Source organism: Protomyctophum bolini (genome assembly GCF_963924005.1).
Source record: "Protomyctophum bolini genome assembly, chromosome: 13".
Taxonomy (NCBI): domain Eukaryota; kingdom Metazoa; phylum Chordata; class Actinopteri; order Myctophiformes; family Myctophidae; genus Protomyctophum; species Protomyctophum bolini.
This window is the reverse complement of record NC_137874.1, coordinates 35,703,216-35,722,029: the sequence shown is the minus strand read 5'-3', so window position 1 is coordinate 35,722,029 and position 18,814 is coordinate 35,703,216. Positions and strand designations below refer to the sequence as shown.

Genomic DNA, 18,814 nt, shown 5'->3' with positions numbered 1-18,814 from the left:
CCTGGCCAATTAAACATAATAATACATCTATTTATTTCTTAGAAAGTAGCTAATTAGACATACTAAATGTTTAAGTTAATGTCGGTGCCTAAGCGATGCAGAAGGATTAATGACAAATATTTTGTATCATTACACTGTGTACAAATGTATAAGAATGCCACTCTGACAATAACATATGCATGTACTGACACACACACACACACACACACACACACACACACACACACACACACACACACACACACACACACACACACACACACACACACACGTCGGTGTCCCGCATACATTAAGCTCTTGTGAAAAACAAACTATTGTGAATTATTTTCTCTTTTTTTATTTGTCAGTAGACAAATAATTAAATGGGTCATGTTTGAAGAGATATCTCTAATGTATTAGAGAGAGTTCCACTGAAGTCAGACTTGTCAGGGACTGGACCCGTCACCCGGCCGGCCTAGCGGTCCGGGCACCTAGGCTGCTAAATGCTAATCCAGCCTGACAGCGTGTCACGGGTTCGACTCCCGATCCCAACGACTTTGCTGCGTGTCACTCCCTGTCTTTCTCCCCCATTTCCTGTCACCATACTGTACAGTGTACTGTACACTATCCAATAAATGCAGAAAAAGTAAAAAATCTAGCTTGTTTTGACCCAAAAAGAATAATCTGAGATATTAGCGTTCTAAAATGCTGCGTCCCCATAGACAGCATCAGGCTTTTTTCACCGCACCGAAACAGGAGTGTTTTGACCGAGCGCCATTAGAAAACGGGCCAGGCGTCAAAAGGCGATGTCGGTGATAAATGAGCTAAGAGTCTTATGCTCTGTTAGGCCTGCTGTGCCTATCTCTGACCTCCCTTGAGAAACTAAGAGGCATGGCCAAAGCATTTCCGGGGGTCCCCAGCCAAAAACGTTGAGAACCCCTGGTATAGAGAGACAGAAAGCTGAGGGCAGAGAGGGGGAAGGGCAGCGAGGGCGAAGAATATGCAGCACAGGTTGAAACGGGTTTTGAATCAATTTGTGTTACAGGCACTTTGTTAAATATATTTTCAGACACAGTAATGGTAGCATTCATTTAGCATTTTATTTTGCATAAAATTATAGTGGGGGGGAATGCCAGTACATTCAGGGACACATTTCAGTATGTGTGCCCTGTTCAGGTCCATTTTCAATTTTACTTAAAGCCCCTTTGCTGGAAATGTATTGATATTACTGATAATGGAACAATGAGTCTAGTAGTAACTTCTAGCTATAATAAACATTTTAAATGGAAACTGCATGGTTCACTAGTCATGTTTGTAATTGGATGATGTTTGGGCTGCTGTCTGAGTAATCAAAGGATGAAGCCGAGACAAGATGTCATTGACATCAACGTTGTAGTTCTGTTTTGTCCTCAGCATGCACGTTGTTGTTCCTTGTGCAAACCTGAGACATCTGTCTGTATTGTTTTCCTTACAAGTAGTCAATAGGCTGTGTCTGTTGGGTCGAGTAAGTATACAGTGTTCCATATATCTTGTCTATACACACCCATGCTGTTCAGTTTGCATTGCATAAAGGCCTGTCATATCTTTTAAAAAGTTGACCCACAATGATGGTTGAGTGAGTACATGAACAGACCGTGTCAACAGGAACACCGTCATCACAGCATTCTTGTCCCCTATTACAGCTTTTTGCCTTCTGTCCAGTAATGGAATAAAAAATCCCACTTTCAGACTCTGACTGGGATGAATGTGAATAGAACATATGGGAAAGCACAGCCTGAGGCTTCAAAACAGACATGCTGGTAATTCAGAGCATATTTACCATTTTTCATGAAGCTTTGTTCCATTTAGAAATATTGAAGCCATAGCATCTGTTAGTAAAGGGATTCGGTTGTTAGGCTAATATGAATAAGAGTGGAAATTGGAGACTACCATATAAGAAGGGGGACTGCCCATGCATTAAGGTTGGCGAACATGCATTAAGGTTGGCGAACATGCATTAAGGTTGGTGAACATGCATTAAGGTCGGTGAACATGCATTAAGGTTGGCGAACATGCATTAAGGTTGGCGAACATGCATTAAGGTTGGTGAACATGCATTAAGGTTGGTGAACATGCATTAAGTTTGGCGAACATGCATTAAGGTTGGTGAACATGCATTAAGGTTGGCGAACATGCATTAAGGTTGGCGAACATGCATTAAGGTTGGTGAACATGCACTGCTCCCGTGCTTGCGGTTATGTTTAGGTTAGGGTTAGAGATAGGGTTAGTAATGGTCGAACCAATGGTTGAACCAATGACATGTTACCATAAGAAGTACTTAAGTGTCTATGATGACCATTTTCAAATTATTCTTGAAATATCTCTCCAAGAAAGTCACTATGAAATCAAATCAAGCCAAACTCTATTTATGTGCCACCTTTTATTAGAGGTGTGAATATTCATTGGCCTAACGATTAGATTTTCTATAATCCTTCTGAGGAAATCTTCAGAAATGTAAACTTTCCAATAACTGTAAATGAAATATCATGTGTGGTTGAACCATGAAATGGGGCATTTTTTTGCAGCCTAAAAGAAACAAATTCAAAGCTTTGTCTTGTGTGATAAAGGTAGTCTATTTGGTCCTGACTCCTGAGGTAATATCAGCCGTTATTGAATGACCTTGGGTCAGCCTCTGCTTGCTGTTTTGATGTTTAAGGAATGGCAGGATAAGACCCAAGAGCCAGAGAGGAGCAGCTGTTCATGGCGAAGTCTAAATCTTCTCCATCAGACAGGATTTGAAAGTCGAAATCCCAATCTTGTTCTAGGTCTAAGAAATGCCCAATCTCTGGCATAGACTAGACCTAGACTCCTGCATAGTAAAATCCTGGACCCTTATGAGTCCATTTGGTTATGTTTTGTACCCTGTCAGAGTTATACTATCACTCAGGGTTTTAGAGTGTAGATTGTATCTATCGCCCTCTGGTACAGTACAAATAGCAACTTACAGTAAATGTTTCTCAGTGGATGTTGGGGGAGGGGCGTTTGTTCTTTCATATGAAATACCACAAATACGGTATGTGCTGCAACTAAATGTTTTGATAACTGAACTGCAAAATATATTATTTAGACAGTTATTCCATATGGCAGTCAGAACATGTTGACAGAATTTTTTTAATCTTTTGACATGACATTTTTCTCTCTCCATATTTCCAATGTGATTAGCACACACACACACACACACACACGAGCGCACATACAGGCACAAGCTGTGTGCTTTGATAAGCACTTCTCTTTCAGTTTTAAAACGAAATCATTTTGCACTGCCAGTATAGATGTTTGTAAGGAGAGAGTTTACCCAGGAGCTGTATTAATGTACAAAGTCCTGTTGAAAGATCTGAACTCAGGAGGTATACAATTGCCTTCTGTGCTGATCTTCTACACACAAGTCGTGTGTAGAAGATCCTTAGGGGCCTAGCAGGAGAACGCTGTGACAGATAAATGGAAGGAGTACTACGGTACTCTTGTTCTGTTTTATTAGCCTGACATATAGTCATGATTAAGACCTTGAGAGAATCAGCTGGTTCACAAAGTGTTATAGTCATGTAGTCGATGGGCTGTGTCCACGCCACGGTATTCATGCATTCCTTTATCTGAAAAGGTGCTATTTGCTGTTGGCGGCAGTATGGGATTTTTCTTACTGCTGTGAAAAAGCAACATTTCCTGGCAGTTAACTTCCATCAAAAGTAATGAACTGTTACATAAAAAAGTCATACTTTTTCAATTGAAAATTATTATTATTATTATTTTTAATTAAAGTTTCAGTCTGAAACGGAAGCCTCCATGTTTCTGAACCAATCAGAGCAGCCCATCCCTTTGACTATGGGACGTTAGAATGCACCTGTGTGTATGTTTACAAGTTAGAGACAAGGCCAGCTCAGCATGTTTGCTTCTATGTGGCTTATTTCTAACTTGTAATGATTTCAGATACATATTTTAGCGTGCTGATTACGTTTAAAATGAGTAATACACTGTCTGGATATCAATTTGAATGAGATTTAAAAAAGGAGTACGGTTGTTCTGAGGAAACAACAGTCGGACATGCGGTCGGACTGCAGCAGTCAATGAGGCATATACATATTTTTATATCTATGGGTAGCTGTACGTCATGAGACAGTGTGTTTTTGTTCACAGGAAGTTATTCAAAATGGCTTTTTATGGCCTTTTGATCGAAAAATACACAAATGTTTTGGCATCTATTGTTGGCTATTGTAAGATGACATAAGATATGGTTAAAATTTTGAAGGTACGATTTTATCTCCATCTGTAGAACTTTGCATTCAAAGCATATAATATTGTCTTTGCACAAATAGGCCATCCAACATAATTGAGTTTGAATTGGTTGTGCCTGAGGCTAATTGTCTAAACACATCTTGAAATGGAATTCGTTATCTGCACGTTTGCTATACCCAAGTGGTATTGAATCAATCTCTTAATTTAACCTGGATCTATGAAGATTTGAGATGAGATACACAATATGACAAGACATTGAAGACAACTTGTTTTGGACATCTTGCCCATTACGCGTTCTAACATAATGTGATCACTGCCAAAGACCATCTGCATGGCTTTTTCCAAAGAACCAGTTGTGCTAGAGCAGTGGTTCCCAAACTGTGGTGCGTGCTCCCCTTGTGGTGCGCGAGTGCCTTCTAGGGGGTGCGTGACGGGAAAAGTCTAATGGTGGTGCTATGGTTTTATTTTAAATCTATTAACATATTATGCCAATATATGGCAGGTAATGCAGAATATAGCCTATGCTGCATATATTATACCATATTAAGGTTCATATATGTCCATATATGTGGATAAAAAGGAAATATATGTCTCTATATAGCTTATGCAATTTATATTTCCATGTGGGGGGGTGCATCAAAAAGGTTTGGGAACCGCTGTGCTAGAGTAATCTGGCTGGGGAGGAACTTGAACTTGTGTCACAGTTCAAGTACCAATTGGGGTCATGTTGGGCCCATTGAATAATGAACATCTATATATATATATACGAGTGCGCTAAAGGTGTTCCATAGCCCCACTCATATCACCACTGTAATATCCTTCAGAGGTACAGTTTCTTGAGTTTTGCTAATTTTAAGGTTTTTAAACAGGATAGTTTTATTATACAAGACCCTACGTGGTGTCTGTACCCGCCTCCCCTAAGTGAATTCATAAAAAGGAAGCCTGATAGAGGGATCAGTTATTTTTTAGTTATTTTAATTTTTTTATAAAGATCTTTTTTTTATGAACCCTACAACTAAACTAACTAACTAACTCAGTTGCGGAAATTGTCTCAAGCAGGTTAATAATGTCAGATACCATTACCAAACGGCACCAATAATGCAGTTGGTTTCAACTCTCTTCATACCAAGGAAATTAATTAATGTAAGTAACTCTTGAGAGTTAATAAGGGTCCATTTAGGGTCCATTTGGTTACTAACTCCATCTTTTAGATGAGGACCACCTGGAACCCCCTCAAGGACCACTGGTGGTCCCTGGTCCAGTGTTGAGCCAATTGATCACCATAGCAACCCCAGCCTAGGCCTGATTAGGTGAATTCCCAACACCTGCTAAATCTTCCAAACCTGTATCTTGAGTGATCTCCACTCTCCACACTTCTCTCAGTCATGCAGCTACACAGACACATCCCAGGCACACTTTGGTAGGCCTATAGCCCTTTCCTGTTTGTTGCCTTTCCAACAGATAATATTTTCATAATAAAAATTAAAAAAAGATTATCGATTATTAATTTTAATAATACATTTCGGGTCCAATTATCGATTAATCGGACCCATCCCTACTCGACAACCAAACCTGTGACCATGTATAGTCTAGTGCACTAGACAGCATATCCTGTATTACTTGAATCCTGTATTATTTGAAAGCAATACTGCACCGTATGCACAAGTTACTTTAGTTGCAAATCCGTATCGCCCTTAAAAATGCTGCTAAATGCACTTTACACTGTGCTTTCCTCGTGAATGTATGTTTTTAAATGCTTTGTTTCCTAATGTAAGGTACTGTTTGCTTGTTTTGTTTTTTTGTGGACTGTGGATGAAAATTAGCATTTTTGCTAAATCCGGTGTATTTATGTACATTGCATTTATGTAATGTCCATTAATATGCATTGTCCCTTCTAAATAAACAAAGTAAAGTAAAAAGACCAGTCAAATCAAGCCAGTCATCCTGTTCTACAGGGCCAGTTGGAAATCAAGCCTGGCCGAAAGAGTAGTCATTCGAAATACACAGAAAACATGATAATCCACATTTGAATGTTATGTTTTGTTCATTAGTAAACTAATGTATTTGATTATCTGATAATATGATATGATGCAGCAACATGACAGGATTGCTCTGCTGAACACAAATAAGTCATTTTCTGCAGGAGATCTGTTTATGATTTCTTCCTTCAAAAAGTCTGTTTGGATTAGATTGTTTGAAAGTTCTCGTTAGACAGGGAATAAGAGAACGTAGCATGACATTGTCCCATGAAATTGCTCCTCTTCTCCTCTTTCTAATGCCAGAATGTACAAAGTACCCCACCCCCATGCCAGTTAAACACATGGGAAATAAATATAACATAAAGCTAATAACTCAGCAAGCATAAGATGAAGGAAAAAGGCAACTCTGATGTGGTTATATGGGAATATCCAGAGTTGCCACAAGCACCCCACCCCCATCAGTGATCATATTCAGTCAGTGTTTCCCATCCAAAGTCAAAACAACTCTACCTACAGTAAAACATTACCAGAAAGAATATGGTACCTGCATTTTTGAGTGGTGCTAGCCAGTAGCCACTCCATTACGCAGCTATGTGTGTCCCTATGTATGTCCCTGTTTGTCCGAGCATGGCAATAGCATTGTTTGACCACCAAGTATCACTGTTGAGCAGCCTCTCACTCACATACTCACACACACACACACACACACACACACACACACACGCACCACTCAGTTCAAACACAGCACCTCCCAGTTCAGACGGTTCTGATTTTAACAGTGATTTTGCTTTTCCCCCTCTCTCCCTCAGATTGATCCTAAGGTTGCCTTTCCACGTCGCACCCAGCCTAAGGTAAGAAAAAATAGATCTACCTGCATACAGTAGCTTAAATGGAGCTTTTTCTGTAGCTTTATTTTATGCACAGCATGTGATTGGTATAGTAGCATGACTGTCTGACATGCCGGATAGACTGGATGTGAATTGTCATCCTTGCTAAAGGAACGGGCCTTGTTTGATTATAGCATTTAAGGATGCAATGATTGTCTCATTGCTTTATTTAGTTTTCAGAAAACAATAGCAGTGGAGTGGACTTGTTTGACTTCAGTAGCTATTTTGTGAAACGCATTTTCTTCTTTTATTTTTGTTGTTTTTAACACCTTATATTGATATAATGAGACATTCCGTGTCTGCAGATGGTATCGTGGTGTTTGTCACGGTCTTAATGTACTGCTATTCACTGTATTCAGCATCACTATCTGGGCTTTTTTTCACCTGAACTGGTTGGAAATCGATAATGGATTTTCTTTTTGCCACTGGCTCACAGAAAGTGTTGTTACGGAGTAGTTGAAATTTCATATATTGTAGTGCTTGGTACTAGCAAAAGCTTTAAAAGCCAGAGCACATGCATTGTGTCTTAGTGATATTGGCATATTTCTCATTTTTGTCAGCTACTGTAGGCGCTTTACTTTAAAACTTTATAAGCATAGATGTTGTGCTTGAACAAGGATGTGAGCTGGTTCATCTACAATAGAGCACAGAGCTGAGGATGTTTTGAAACATGGCAACGGTAAAACAATGACACTATCACTCCCTCCATGAACGAGTCAGTTGTTTCTCTTTTACTGATGGGTTTTATTAAGCTCTCGCTCTCAATACACCAACGTCAAAACGTTGGAGTAGGCCTATAGGGGAAAAAGGAGAGGGCCACGGTTATTTTGCTTTTATGTCATAATCGTCCACGGTGGGGGGTTTCCACCTTCCAAATGGCCACCATGTGAATATGGCAAATTACCTCAGTTTTCCATCAGTCCTCTTTGTCCACTCCTTTTTACCCCAAGCCATCTTGTCTGTCTGTATGTCTGTAAGGCTTCATACGTATGTTGTTGAACAGGTGTTTTTGCAAGGCTTCAGAGAAGACACTGAGAGCAAAGATAACGCAAAACTACAAAACTGTAGGGTTGGGTACTGAAACTCCATGCCAGTACTGGACTGAATAAATATGTTAATATATAACACATATTCCCAGTACTTCATTTCAGTGCCACTTCAATTCCTACGCTGTCAGTTTGACCCCTGGTATTCCAAAATGTACATTACAGGCCATATACAGTATTATATTTGCATTGTATTCGTATCGAAGTATCAGTTCAGAGTCAGACACAGTTCATAGGCATTGGTAGCATTGAAAAATATTCGGTTTAGCACCGGTATTACCAAATTACGCATCCAGCATATCTTTACCAGGCTAAATGAATTGTTGTTATCACTGAATTTAAAATCAATCACTTCTGTAATTTTGTTTTAAATCCAGACGTTGGTTCAGGTTTTTCTGTCCTGAATTATAATGGTCGAATTTTGTATACGAGTATGCACAGTATAAGTTGGCTGTGTCTTTGATTTGTACATGGACCAGGCATTCCAAGATAAACATTCTAAGTGCCAACCATTACTTAGTTTGAATCATACCCAGCAAGCACGGTCAGGACCTGGACGAATTAGCGACGTCGCGACAGTGGCCAGTTCAACAGATTCTCACCATTAAGACGGATGTCCCTGGATGAATCAGAGAGAGTCCGATCGAGACCAGAGCAAGTTAAAGTACAACTTCAGTTTTTTTCAACCAAGGTTCCTGTTTTAGGTTGTTATTCGAGAAAGTAAAAGATGAGTGTTATTTTTTTTTCTTTCTTTCGTTTTAGGGATTTTAGCTGTTTTTGACAGGGGGGCAGGGGCATTCGAGCATGGGGCTAAATATGTATTTATTTACAAAATATTATGCCCATTTCTTTTTTTATTATTTACTATAGTCCTAATAAACCCCAGGAAATTACATCTGGCCACAAAACAAATCACAGGAGCTACTGAATGTGAAGGTAGCCTACTGGGAGGAAGCCACACTGTCAGGCTCAATGTCAGTTTGACACATTCAGTAGATCTCGTGATCTTTTGTGGCCAGATGTAATTTCCTGGGGTTTATTAGGACTATAGTAAATAATTAAAAAAGAAATCGCTATAAAATGTTGTAAAAAAATACATATCTAGCCCAATGCTCGAATGCCCTCGCCCCCTGTCAAAAACAGCTAAAATCCCTAAAACGAAAGAAAGCAGCAAATGAAAAAAGAATAACACTCACCTTTTAGTTTCTCTAATAACAACCTAAAACATGAACCTTGGTTGAAAAAAACTAAAGTTGTCCTTTAAGTCATATCATAACTAGTCAGATTTGACCCAGATTAAGCTATATTATTTAAACGGGTGAAGACGTCAAGACGTCCTGGAAATTACGTAAAGATCATCCCCATATGGGCTGTGATCACGACCAGATCACAGCCCATCTGTGATCTGGCCTAGTCCTGAACGTCACCGGAGTCACCGGAGGGCGTCATCATAACGTTATCATGGCGTCATTTGGCTTACTGGGTAGCAAACCTCGGGTATCGATTTGGAAGGCTGGGCCATGTACATAAACTGACCACGAGTGGCCTAACAATAGCTGGCATGACAAAGAGCAAAGCAGAGAGAGAGAGAGAGAGAGAGAGAGAGAGAGAGAGAGAGAGAGAGAGAGAGACTCATGAAAGGATGTCCCCCAGCTGGAGAGATGCTGTTTTGTGCTGTCTCTTTGTAAGGAGGCTGTGTTTACACTGAAACATGGGAAAATGGGTCTCTTTTGTGTTTGCCAGAGTAACCGAGGTGCCAGTTCGTGCCGACATTGCTGGGGTCCTGGGGTTCTCAGCTGTTCGTGTCATTACCGGTGATGTTGCCATCGTTGCCCTCGTTTCCCCACAGTGGAGACACAGACAGCCATAGCGTGTCCCAGCGTGATTTTAATTGCCAATGGGACTGTGGCCACTTCAGTGGCTTGTTATGGAAATAAAATAATAATAATAAAAAATGAAATCACTGAGCAATCACCGACACAGAGCAATGGACCCAAGCACTTTCATTATTTGAGCACCCCATAAAGATGATTTGTCACCAGCAGTGACCACATCAATATGCCGGTGTTTGGGCTGCATATGAACACTCAAGCACACAGGTAAATGTGACTGCTTGACCAGACACTTTGAGGAATTCAACTTAGCAATTCTTCTGTGTAGTCTGCTGCCTAATGCCTACTACAAACGAGCAGGCTTGCTGTACGGAACAAAGTTCTTAGAGGACTAAACTATTTTATACTCTCTACAGCTCAGCTCTTTTCTGAACATTAGACCCGCCCATTCAGTAGTTTGCCTAGCAACACCGCAGCTCTCTCGAGCCACTGAAGCATTGTGTACAGCACAGGAACGCTTCTTATGACATCATTGTGTTCTTATTGACCTGCCAAAGCACGCATTGTTGCTGAAAATAAATCAATCCATGTCACATTTGTCACTTCTCTAAGTTATTTTCTTCTGCCTGTACGGTCTTGGCATTGCTGTTTGTGTTTATGTACATGAGGAGGAATTAGTCTCACTCTGCTGGTCTCTTGAAAGAAAATTGTTCTTGGTTATTAGTCACAAATAGAATCAAAGCCCTGTCCCAAATGCCAAATTCTGCCAAGGCCTGTGACAGCCAAGGTTCTTGTGCCACGGTTTAGGCCAGGGACTGCTGTACTAGTCACTCACTCACTCACTCACTCACTCACTCACTCACTGTGACTGTCAGATTAGCTCTAGTCCTTCTAGTCCATTCCACAGCACTGTGTGTGTGCTTAATATTCTTATCTGGAGTAAAGCTCTATGGTGTATTTGTGGTGCATGGAGTTTGTCAAATAATGATGCTGTTTGAAGCACGCATATACGCGCACCCCCTATGTTCATTCACAACACTCACGTGTACTGCACGCACGCACACACGCACACACACACACACACACACACACACACACACACACACACACACACACACACACACACACACACACACACACACAGCTACAACCATTCAGGATACTATACTTGCAACAAGAAAGAGACCCGGGAGCATAGTTTCATACTTCAATGGAAATGAAACCTCTGCAAGATCCACTTAACTTCACAGTCCCCCGTTTTCTTTCTTCCTAACTCCATCTTTCATCAGTTGCTTCATGGAGTTACCCCGCCTCTCATATAATTTGTGGGTTTTGTCACGGTGGTGACTTGCTGAAGATGACAAGTGCACAGAGCTTCTGGTAACTTCTGGATTGACAAATATTGGACCGTATTCTGGACATATAAGTCAATTAATATTGTGCTTCCTCTTCCAATCGGTCCCTAACATGACTTTTCTTTCGGAACAGCTATAGAAAACGGCATGAGTGCTATTTGGAAATAATTATGTTGAATTTGAGGAGAATTAACAAGGGAAGACTGCATGGATACCACCACAGTAGAAAGGAAGAATAAATGTCGGGCTGTCACTGATTAAGATCACAGAGAAAGAGTTGGGATGTCAGCGCAGCAGTGCTCAGTGACATCTCCACTACTTTATGCCAATCATGGGTGTATTGGTGCCAATGAGCAAACCATCTCCATGCTACATGGCACCTACTGTCGACAGAGTGAGTGTACCAACTAGTTCATGTACAGAGAAAAGGACTGGTGGGTAAGGTTGCATCGGACCAATCGTGCAGATGCTTGCAATTATATTTCAAGGTCGCACAGATTCAATTTTGGGAGCATATGCGACCAAAATTGTCGCAAATTCTGCTCCATCTTTCGCCTTGCTCTTCCCTCTGACATCACCCCCTTTTAGTTTCTACTCCGTTTTCTATCTAGGCCTACAAAACTATAAATCCAGGCTTACACCTTGCTCAGTGATATGATCTAGATTTTGTAATATGATACCACCACCACCAATCTTAGAGTGATGTTGATCTTAACCGACACAGCTTTCGGCTGGGAAAATTAAACCGCCGTTGCTGCCAACTCCTCTGAAAATCCCCACAAGCTTATTAAGATCACCAGCTTCTCTGTTCCGACTCGGTTCTGCACAGCTACAGCTACATGGGCTTAGAAGAGCACTGGAGGACAAAAGTCCTTTTAATGTAGAACCAAATGGCATATCGGTGTCATTGTATAGCCTCACGGTGTATGGTAATCACAAAAGGCTGCCTTGTTATTCCTCATCCTCGTCATGAACCACACCCAACATTGCATGCTTCTGCTGAACTACCTGGATTCCCTGCTGTGAAGCTATTCACTATATTACTTGTTTCTCTCCCCAAAAATAAATAAATGCACTTCTTTTTTGTTACACAACGGACAGGAAATGCTTTCGACCAGAAACGGAGAAACAATCCCGATAGGTGGCAAGGAAAACTTTGATCCACATTAGGGGAAAGCGACAGGGGAGTTGATGGGGTTTCTGTGTTGTCACTTTCCCCTCACCTCCTGTCAAAACAGATGCGTTCCAAACACAAACATACTGAACTTGGACGAAAGCTGAAGTGACACGAGAAGCTACCCCCCCCTCTTTCTTCTCCTCCAGTGATAATGGCTGCAGTGCAGCTGGAGAGATGAGTTTTAATCCCAGTGCCTTCAGCTCCCTTGCTTTCAGTCGCATCCGTGGAAGTGCTCCAGACGAAAATGGGGCCGGCCAAAGCACAGACAAATGAAGGACTGTTTGTTTGTTCAGTGGTCAGACACAATCGCCGATGGAGTGACCTAGTTTTGCGGTCCAGTCAAAGCATTACTCCTTTTGATTAGAGTACATTTTGTCTTGTGTCTTGCATATTCTCTAAAGTGTCTTGCATTCGCTTCCGTTTCGGTCCTTATTTTCTGAAGTGGACTGGGAGGAACTCCAAATGCATATGTTTGTGCATGTGCATGCATGTGTCGTTTTGTGTCTTGCATGTGTCGCTGACTGCTTGTGAATTGTATTTACACTGTGTGTGAATCCTCTGTTGCTGGCCCGTATCCTCTGTTTCTGGCCTTACTTCCTTTTCTGTGGGTGGAGGAGTAATGAGTCCTGCTGGAGGATGGAGGGGCTCTTACAATACTTACCAATGGCAGCAGTCAGGCAGGGGAGAGAGGACAGTGAGATGTGCAGGATTCTGACATCGCTAAACCTGATGCTGACTGACAGTAATGAGGACGGTCTGCTAGCCAGTGGAGAGGAGAGAGGCAAGTGGAAGGGCCCGGTCTACCACTCAGGACCTCTTATCAAAGCTTGTGCACTGCACATATTCTATACATACATGCACACACATGTGCACTGCACATGAACATCAACCCGCACAGCATACCACTCATACTATATACAGTAAAGATACACACTTCAACCACATGCTTTTACACTCACACATGCATGCTGCGTCGTCATGCAGGACCCGCACACAGCTGGACTAATAATCATCTATATATAAATCGTGTGTAAATCAACTGTCCTCTTTTGTCTCTTAACAGTTTGACTGTAGGATTAATTAATCGTAATCCCCATTTGACTGCCGTTGTTTTTCACTAACCTTTGAAAAACCACCCAAGCCACCTTAAAATAGTGAGTTAATTTGTAATGGTGTCCAAAAATATTCCACGATCTCGACAACAACAGTAGCGGGGAACTGGGAGACACAGGCGCTGCCATTGCGTTCCATTAGACTTTGAATTGCTCCTCAATTTCCCAGAAGCCCTGAGAAGCCAGGCTCACTGATTTATTTTCCCTTTCTGGTCACGTGATAGTATCCTACTATCCTACTGTATCCGAGGGAAACCATGTAAGTCTTAAAAGTTATAAATAAACGGCGAACGTGTTCGGGAGGGAAAGAGAGACATCAATTAACTAATGTAACTCGTGAATGGGAGGGACAGTGTTAAGGTTTTTACACTGTGATGCTGCAATTGGTACATTTTGTTTTGGAAATTGAAGTAATGGATCTGTATGACTGATTTTCCAGGATTGTGGCTTGTCTCCTTGTAATAGTCTTATTATAACTAGATGCACTGCAGGTTGTTATTAAGCCACAACAAGCCAGGTGGCTCCTTCTCAGGCTGATGTGGTGTGACAGTTCTTTGTCTGTGGTTAGTGTTTGCTCTCCTGCTTTTCTGCAGCACCGTATGCCTGGGGTTCTGGATGCTATTGTTTAAGCTTGACAATTTAATTCTATCATGTCATTGTGTTAGGGGTGGGCTGTGTACATTTTTACATACCATCAAACAGTCCCCATTGCAAATACATTACCGAGGAATATGGTATTATTGGGTGATTGGAAATAAAAACCACATTGCAGTTGCTGGAGGGAGCCGCAATGCAGATGCCACAGGCTGGACTTTAATGAAAGGGACACTGTTGCTATTTTCAAAGATTACCTACCACTCATTGCCCAACCTAAATGCCTGTATTAATTTTGCTTGGCACATTTGTCTTGCTACCTGTCATCATATAAGTGCCAGTGCTTTTAGCATGGCCCAGATGTGGCTTTAGTGATTGTATTTTACTGATAAGGGAATCCTGCTACTTTTGCTGAAATCCAGTACTTTCTTTTATGAATACAATGTACACATGTACTTTATGTAATTGATACAATAATTAATACAATTGATACACTATTTAATAAGTAATTTGACTGCTTTGCATGACTTAGCCCTTTTGATATGCCTTCCATTTAATCAATATTTGTTCAAAAAGGTATTCATTCAATTAGGCTATGGCTATTAATTCCCTGTATTTCTAAGGATATATTCTTCTGGGTGTTATTAAAACCTGTGTAAAATACAGTTCATTTGTACACTCTCAGAGTTAAATTAATTCTAAGGATTTCACACTAGGAAATAGGAAATACGAGGATCGCAGAGAGCGAGCATGGTCTGGTCATGTTTTCTATATATAATGTATATGTATATGTATAATATAACCCCTTCCCTGGGCTGAGGTTGTATATATTTATTATGATCAATGATCTCCCTTATTCCTCTGTCACCATGTGTCTCACCGTAGAATGAACTGACTCTGACTTCAGCAGTACTGAACGGTCTAAGTCAGTGCTCTTAAGAGCTTATCCATCCCTCTAAACAGTGTCTTAGCCTCTATCTTTCTCAGCTGTGACCTTTTTCTCTTCCACACACTGTTCACTTTTTCACCGCTGACATGTTGGCTCACTTAAATATCCACATATTTCAACACCGGTGCTGCCATTGGCGTACGCCCAAAAGCACTGAGATTAAAACACTTACGTCCCTCTGCGATGTCTACGTAACAAACTTGTGTTTTGCTTTTTAAATGGTTTTTTTTGTGGCTTTCGCCTTTATTTTATATATATATATTTTATGGAGGGACAGACAGTAGTCTGGGGAGAGAGATGGAGGGGTGACATGCCGTAAAGGCCGTCTGGATCGGGAGTGGAACCCGCGGCACACTGCCAGACTGGATTACCAGCCAAGGTGCCTGGACCGCTGAGCCACGGACTAGTTGTGTTTTCATTTTACCGACTTGAGCTTGAGATATAAATAGGTTTGGTTCACTAGTGCACATTAGATAAACTATAGTTTTTGATCTTATTCATAGTTGTTATGCCAATTTCTGGCTGTCTGCTTGTGTCACTTTAATGCCCTTGCCCATGTATGGAGTTACATGTCAGCCATGCCCAAATATGGCGTCCAGGCCAGTCACAAATGTTTTTGGACAACTGCCGATCCGACTTGCGTCTCGGCATATCGCTGCCCCGTGTCCGTGGGGATTGATAGACACACTGAAGTCAATTGTGTGGTTGGTTCACGTGCTACGTAAATGAACAGTGAGAGATTTTACTGTGTGGAGACCACCCATTCACAGAGAGAGCCAGCGCAAATCCATGATCAGAAGAGAGAAATCTCAAATGATGGCAAGATGGATCACATGCATGGCAGTAGGGAAAAGGTCCTCACGTAATACTAGCTCTGTGCAAATCTGCACATGATCTGACTAAGATATGAGACTAATATACAGACAGTGGCTATAGTTTTAGCTGCACACAGTGGCTATCTGGATTATATATATATGGTTGGTATATGTACAGTCGGTCAACAACGAATGCGAAGAGTGAGTGAAAATTAATATCAGCAGTTATCTGCAGCAGGCTTCTGTCATGGTTCAGTAGTGTACATCCCTTTAGTCCGAGTACAAATGTTGTGCCAGAGTGGAGCAGGAACAGGAGAGATCATATGGGGTCAGTCTTGGTTGTGGAGCCTGACGGCTCATAGCTCAAAGGACTGGCCAAGTTGCTTTGGTGTGCCAGGGGGAGGGGGGGGGGGATGTGTTTGTCGCTGAATGTGCTCCTCATCCCCTTTACTGCAGTGGTTACCGAGGACCCCCAGGTGTCCTTGAGGGAGTTCCAGTGGGTCCCCACTGCTAAATGGTAGTTTGAGACCAAATGGACCCTTGAGGTCCCAGAGATAGAAATGCCATTAAATGGGAGTCCTTAGACTAATATGCATGTCAAACTGGGGGTCCTTGAAATTAAAAGGGTTGATAATCACTGCTAGAGCCGTAAAAAAGTCTTATGGGGGTCTGTGGCATATCTTTTCAAATGACAGTTGAATGAGAAAATATGTGATGACAAGTTTTCTACTATCATAAATTCCTCTCATGAAATTAGCTAATCTGCCATGTAATGCTGAGCAGATGTGCTTATTTGTAAATGAATAAAAACTCCAGCCTCAACAGGCTTCTGAATTAGACGTAATAATGGTTAAGAGTGATCTATAGTCAACTCAATCTTAAGCTCTTGAAGTATTAATCATGCCTCTTTGCTGGGACTTTCAAAGCCTTACACTACTTTATGCTGGCTGACAGCATGGGAGAAAGTGAGTTCATTGAGCGAACACATTTGCATCAGATGTAAATATGGCATTCAAATAAGGCCAGTTCAACGCTGAGGTGGAGGACACTTGACCAAAGGAAACAAATGAAGGGATGAATGGATTTATGTTTGACTCAATATTTCTTGATCGCTGGATTCTATCCTCTGTGTTAGTACATAGAGATGATGAAGAGAATACTTTTACCTCTGTTGATTCTCATTCACTGTTTTCAGAAACCTGGCTTCCTGCTTTTGCAATAAAAAAAGCGTGTGCTTTCCATTCAGTAGCACTGATGTTCATCCTTCTGATACTGGTTGCTAACACTGTTTTGATTTCCCTACCACTTATATTTGGGATATTTTCATTTAAAATGTGGTATACTATCATATACTTTTGTCTGAGATGAGACTTAATCATTTAAACTGGGACAAATCCCAGCTAAATTATTAATGATTGGTAATCAAATGAAACCTTAAACGCAGAACTCAGATGTGTCTTCCCCACATAATCTAATTCCCTTATTTTAGTATTTTTGTTAATTATTATTATAAGTCATGTCATACTACAGTCGCGCTGAGGAAAAGACCGGAAACAGAGCTGGAGGTAGACTAAAATGTTGAGGTTCTCTCTGGGAGTAACAAGGATGGATAGGATCAGGAACGAGTACATCAGAAGTACAGTGCAGCATTCCAGATGTTTTGGACATAAAGCCAGAGAGGCCATACTGAGATGGTTTGGACACGTACAGAGGAGGGATAGTGAGTATATCGGTAGAAGGTTGAGGTTGGAACTGCCAGGCAGGAGGCCTAGAGGAAGACCAAAGAGAAGATTTATGGATGTAGTGAAAGAGGACATGTTGTGAGAGAAGGGGAGTTAGAGGACAGGGTGAGATGGAGGCAGATGATTCGCTGTGTCGACCCCTGAAGGGAAAAGCCGAAAGGAAAAGCAGATACTGTGCGATTTAGTAACACAGACCATGCAGGCTTTCCTCCGAGGTGGAATATTTCCTCTGAATCTACGTACACTGCTTCCGCGCTCATAACGCTCGATGTTCTGTTCTAATGTCTGACTTCATCATACACCTCGGTTACAATAGTAAAGAGAAAGAAGAAGAAAAAAAGGGCAGGGAACAACACTTTTTTGTTTGTTTTTCAAATAATTTGTTCGGCCCAAAATATTGTGTTTATTGTCATGATTTGTCACAGAAGCTGCCTTCCCTATCGCTGCACACGGGACTACCTTTTACAAAGAGCCTCGGTTTCGATGGGCACTGATGGGACGGAGCACGGAGCAGCGCATCCCTCACCAACCTTAATCTGGTGGTTTTAACGGACCCCTCGCCAACCTTAATCCGGTGGTTTTAACGGACCCCTCGACAACATTAATCCGGTGGTTTTAACGGACCCCTCGACAACATTAATCCGGTGGTTTTAACGGACCCCTCGCCAACCTTAATCCGGTGGTTTTAACGGACTCCTCGCCAACCTTAATCCGGTGGTTTTAACGGACCCCTCGCCAACCTTAATCCGGATGTTTTAACGGACCCCTCACCAACCTTAATCCGGTGGTTTTAACGGACCCCTCGCCAACCTTAATCCGGATGTTTTAACGGACACCTCACCAACCTTAATCCAGTGGTTTTAACGGACCCCTCGCCAACCTTAATCCGGATGTTTTAACGGACCCCTCACCAACCTTAATCCGGTGGTTTTAACGGACCCCTTACCAACCTTAATCCGGTGGTTTTAACGGACCCCTCACCAACTTTAATCTGGACGTTTTAACGGACCCCTCACCAACCTTAATCCCGTCGCCTGTAAAACAAGCGCCCCCTCAGTGACCATCGACTACCAGGGCC

At 41.6% G+C, this 18,814-nt stretch overlaps 1 protein-coding gene across 11 annotated transcripts in view; it reads left to right on the top strand.

Annotated features, from left to right (window-relative positions):
* Nucleotides 1–18,814, top strand: part of LOC308326515 (RNA-binding protein Musashi homolog 2) — a 225,515-nt gene that overhangs the window by 2,455 nt on the left and 204,246 nt on the right. For all 11 annotated transcript variants that reach the window (XM_080779425.1, XM_080779426.1, XM_080779430.1 and 8 more), the window contains one exon: nucleotides 7,037–7,078. In XM_080779425.1, the coding sequence (XP_080635551.1) occupies nucleotides 7,037–7,078 (42 nt within the window). The remainder of the gene's footprint in view (nucleotides 1–7,036; nucleotides 7,079–18,814) is intronic.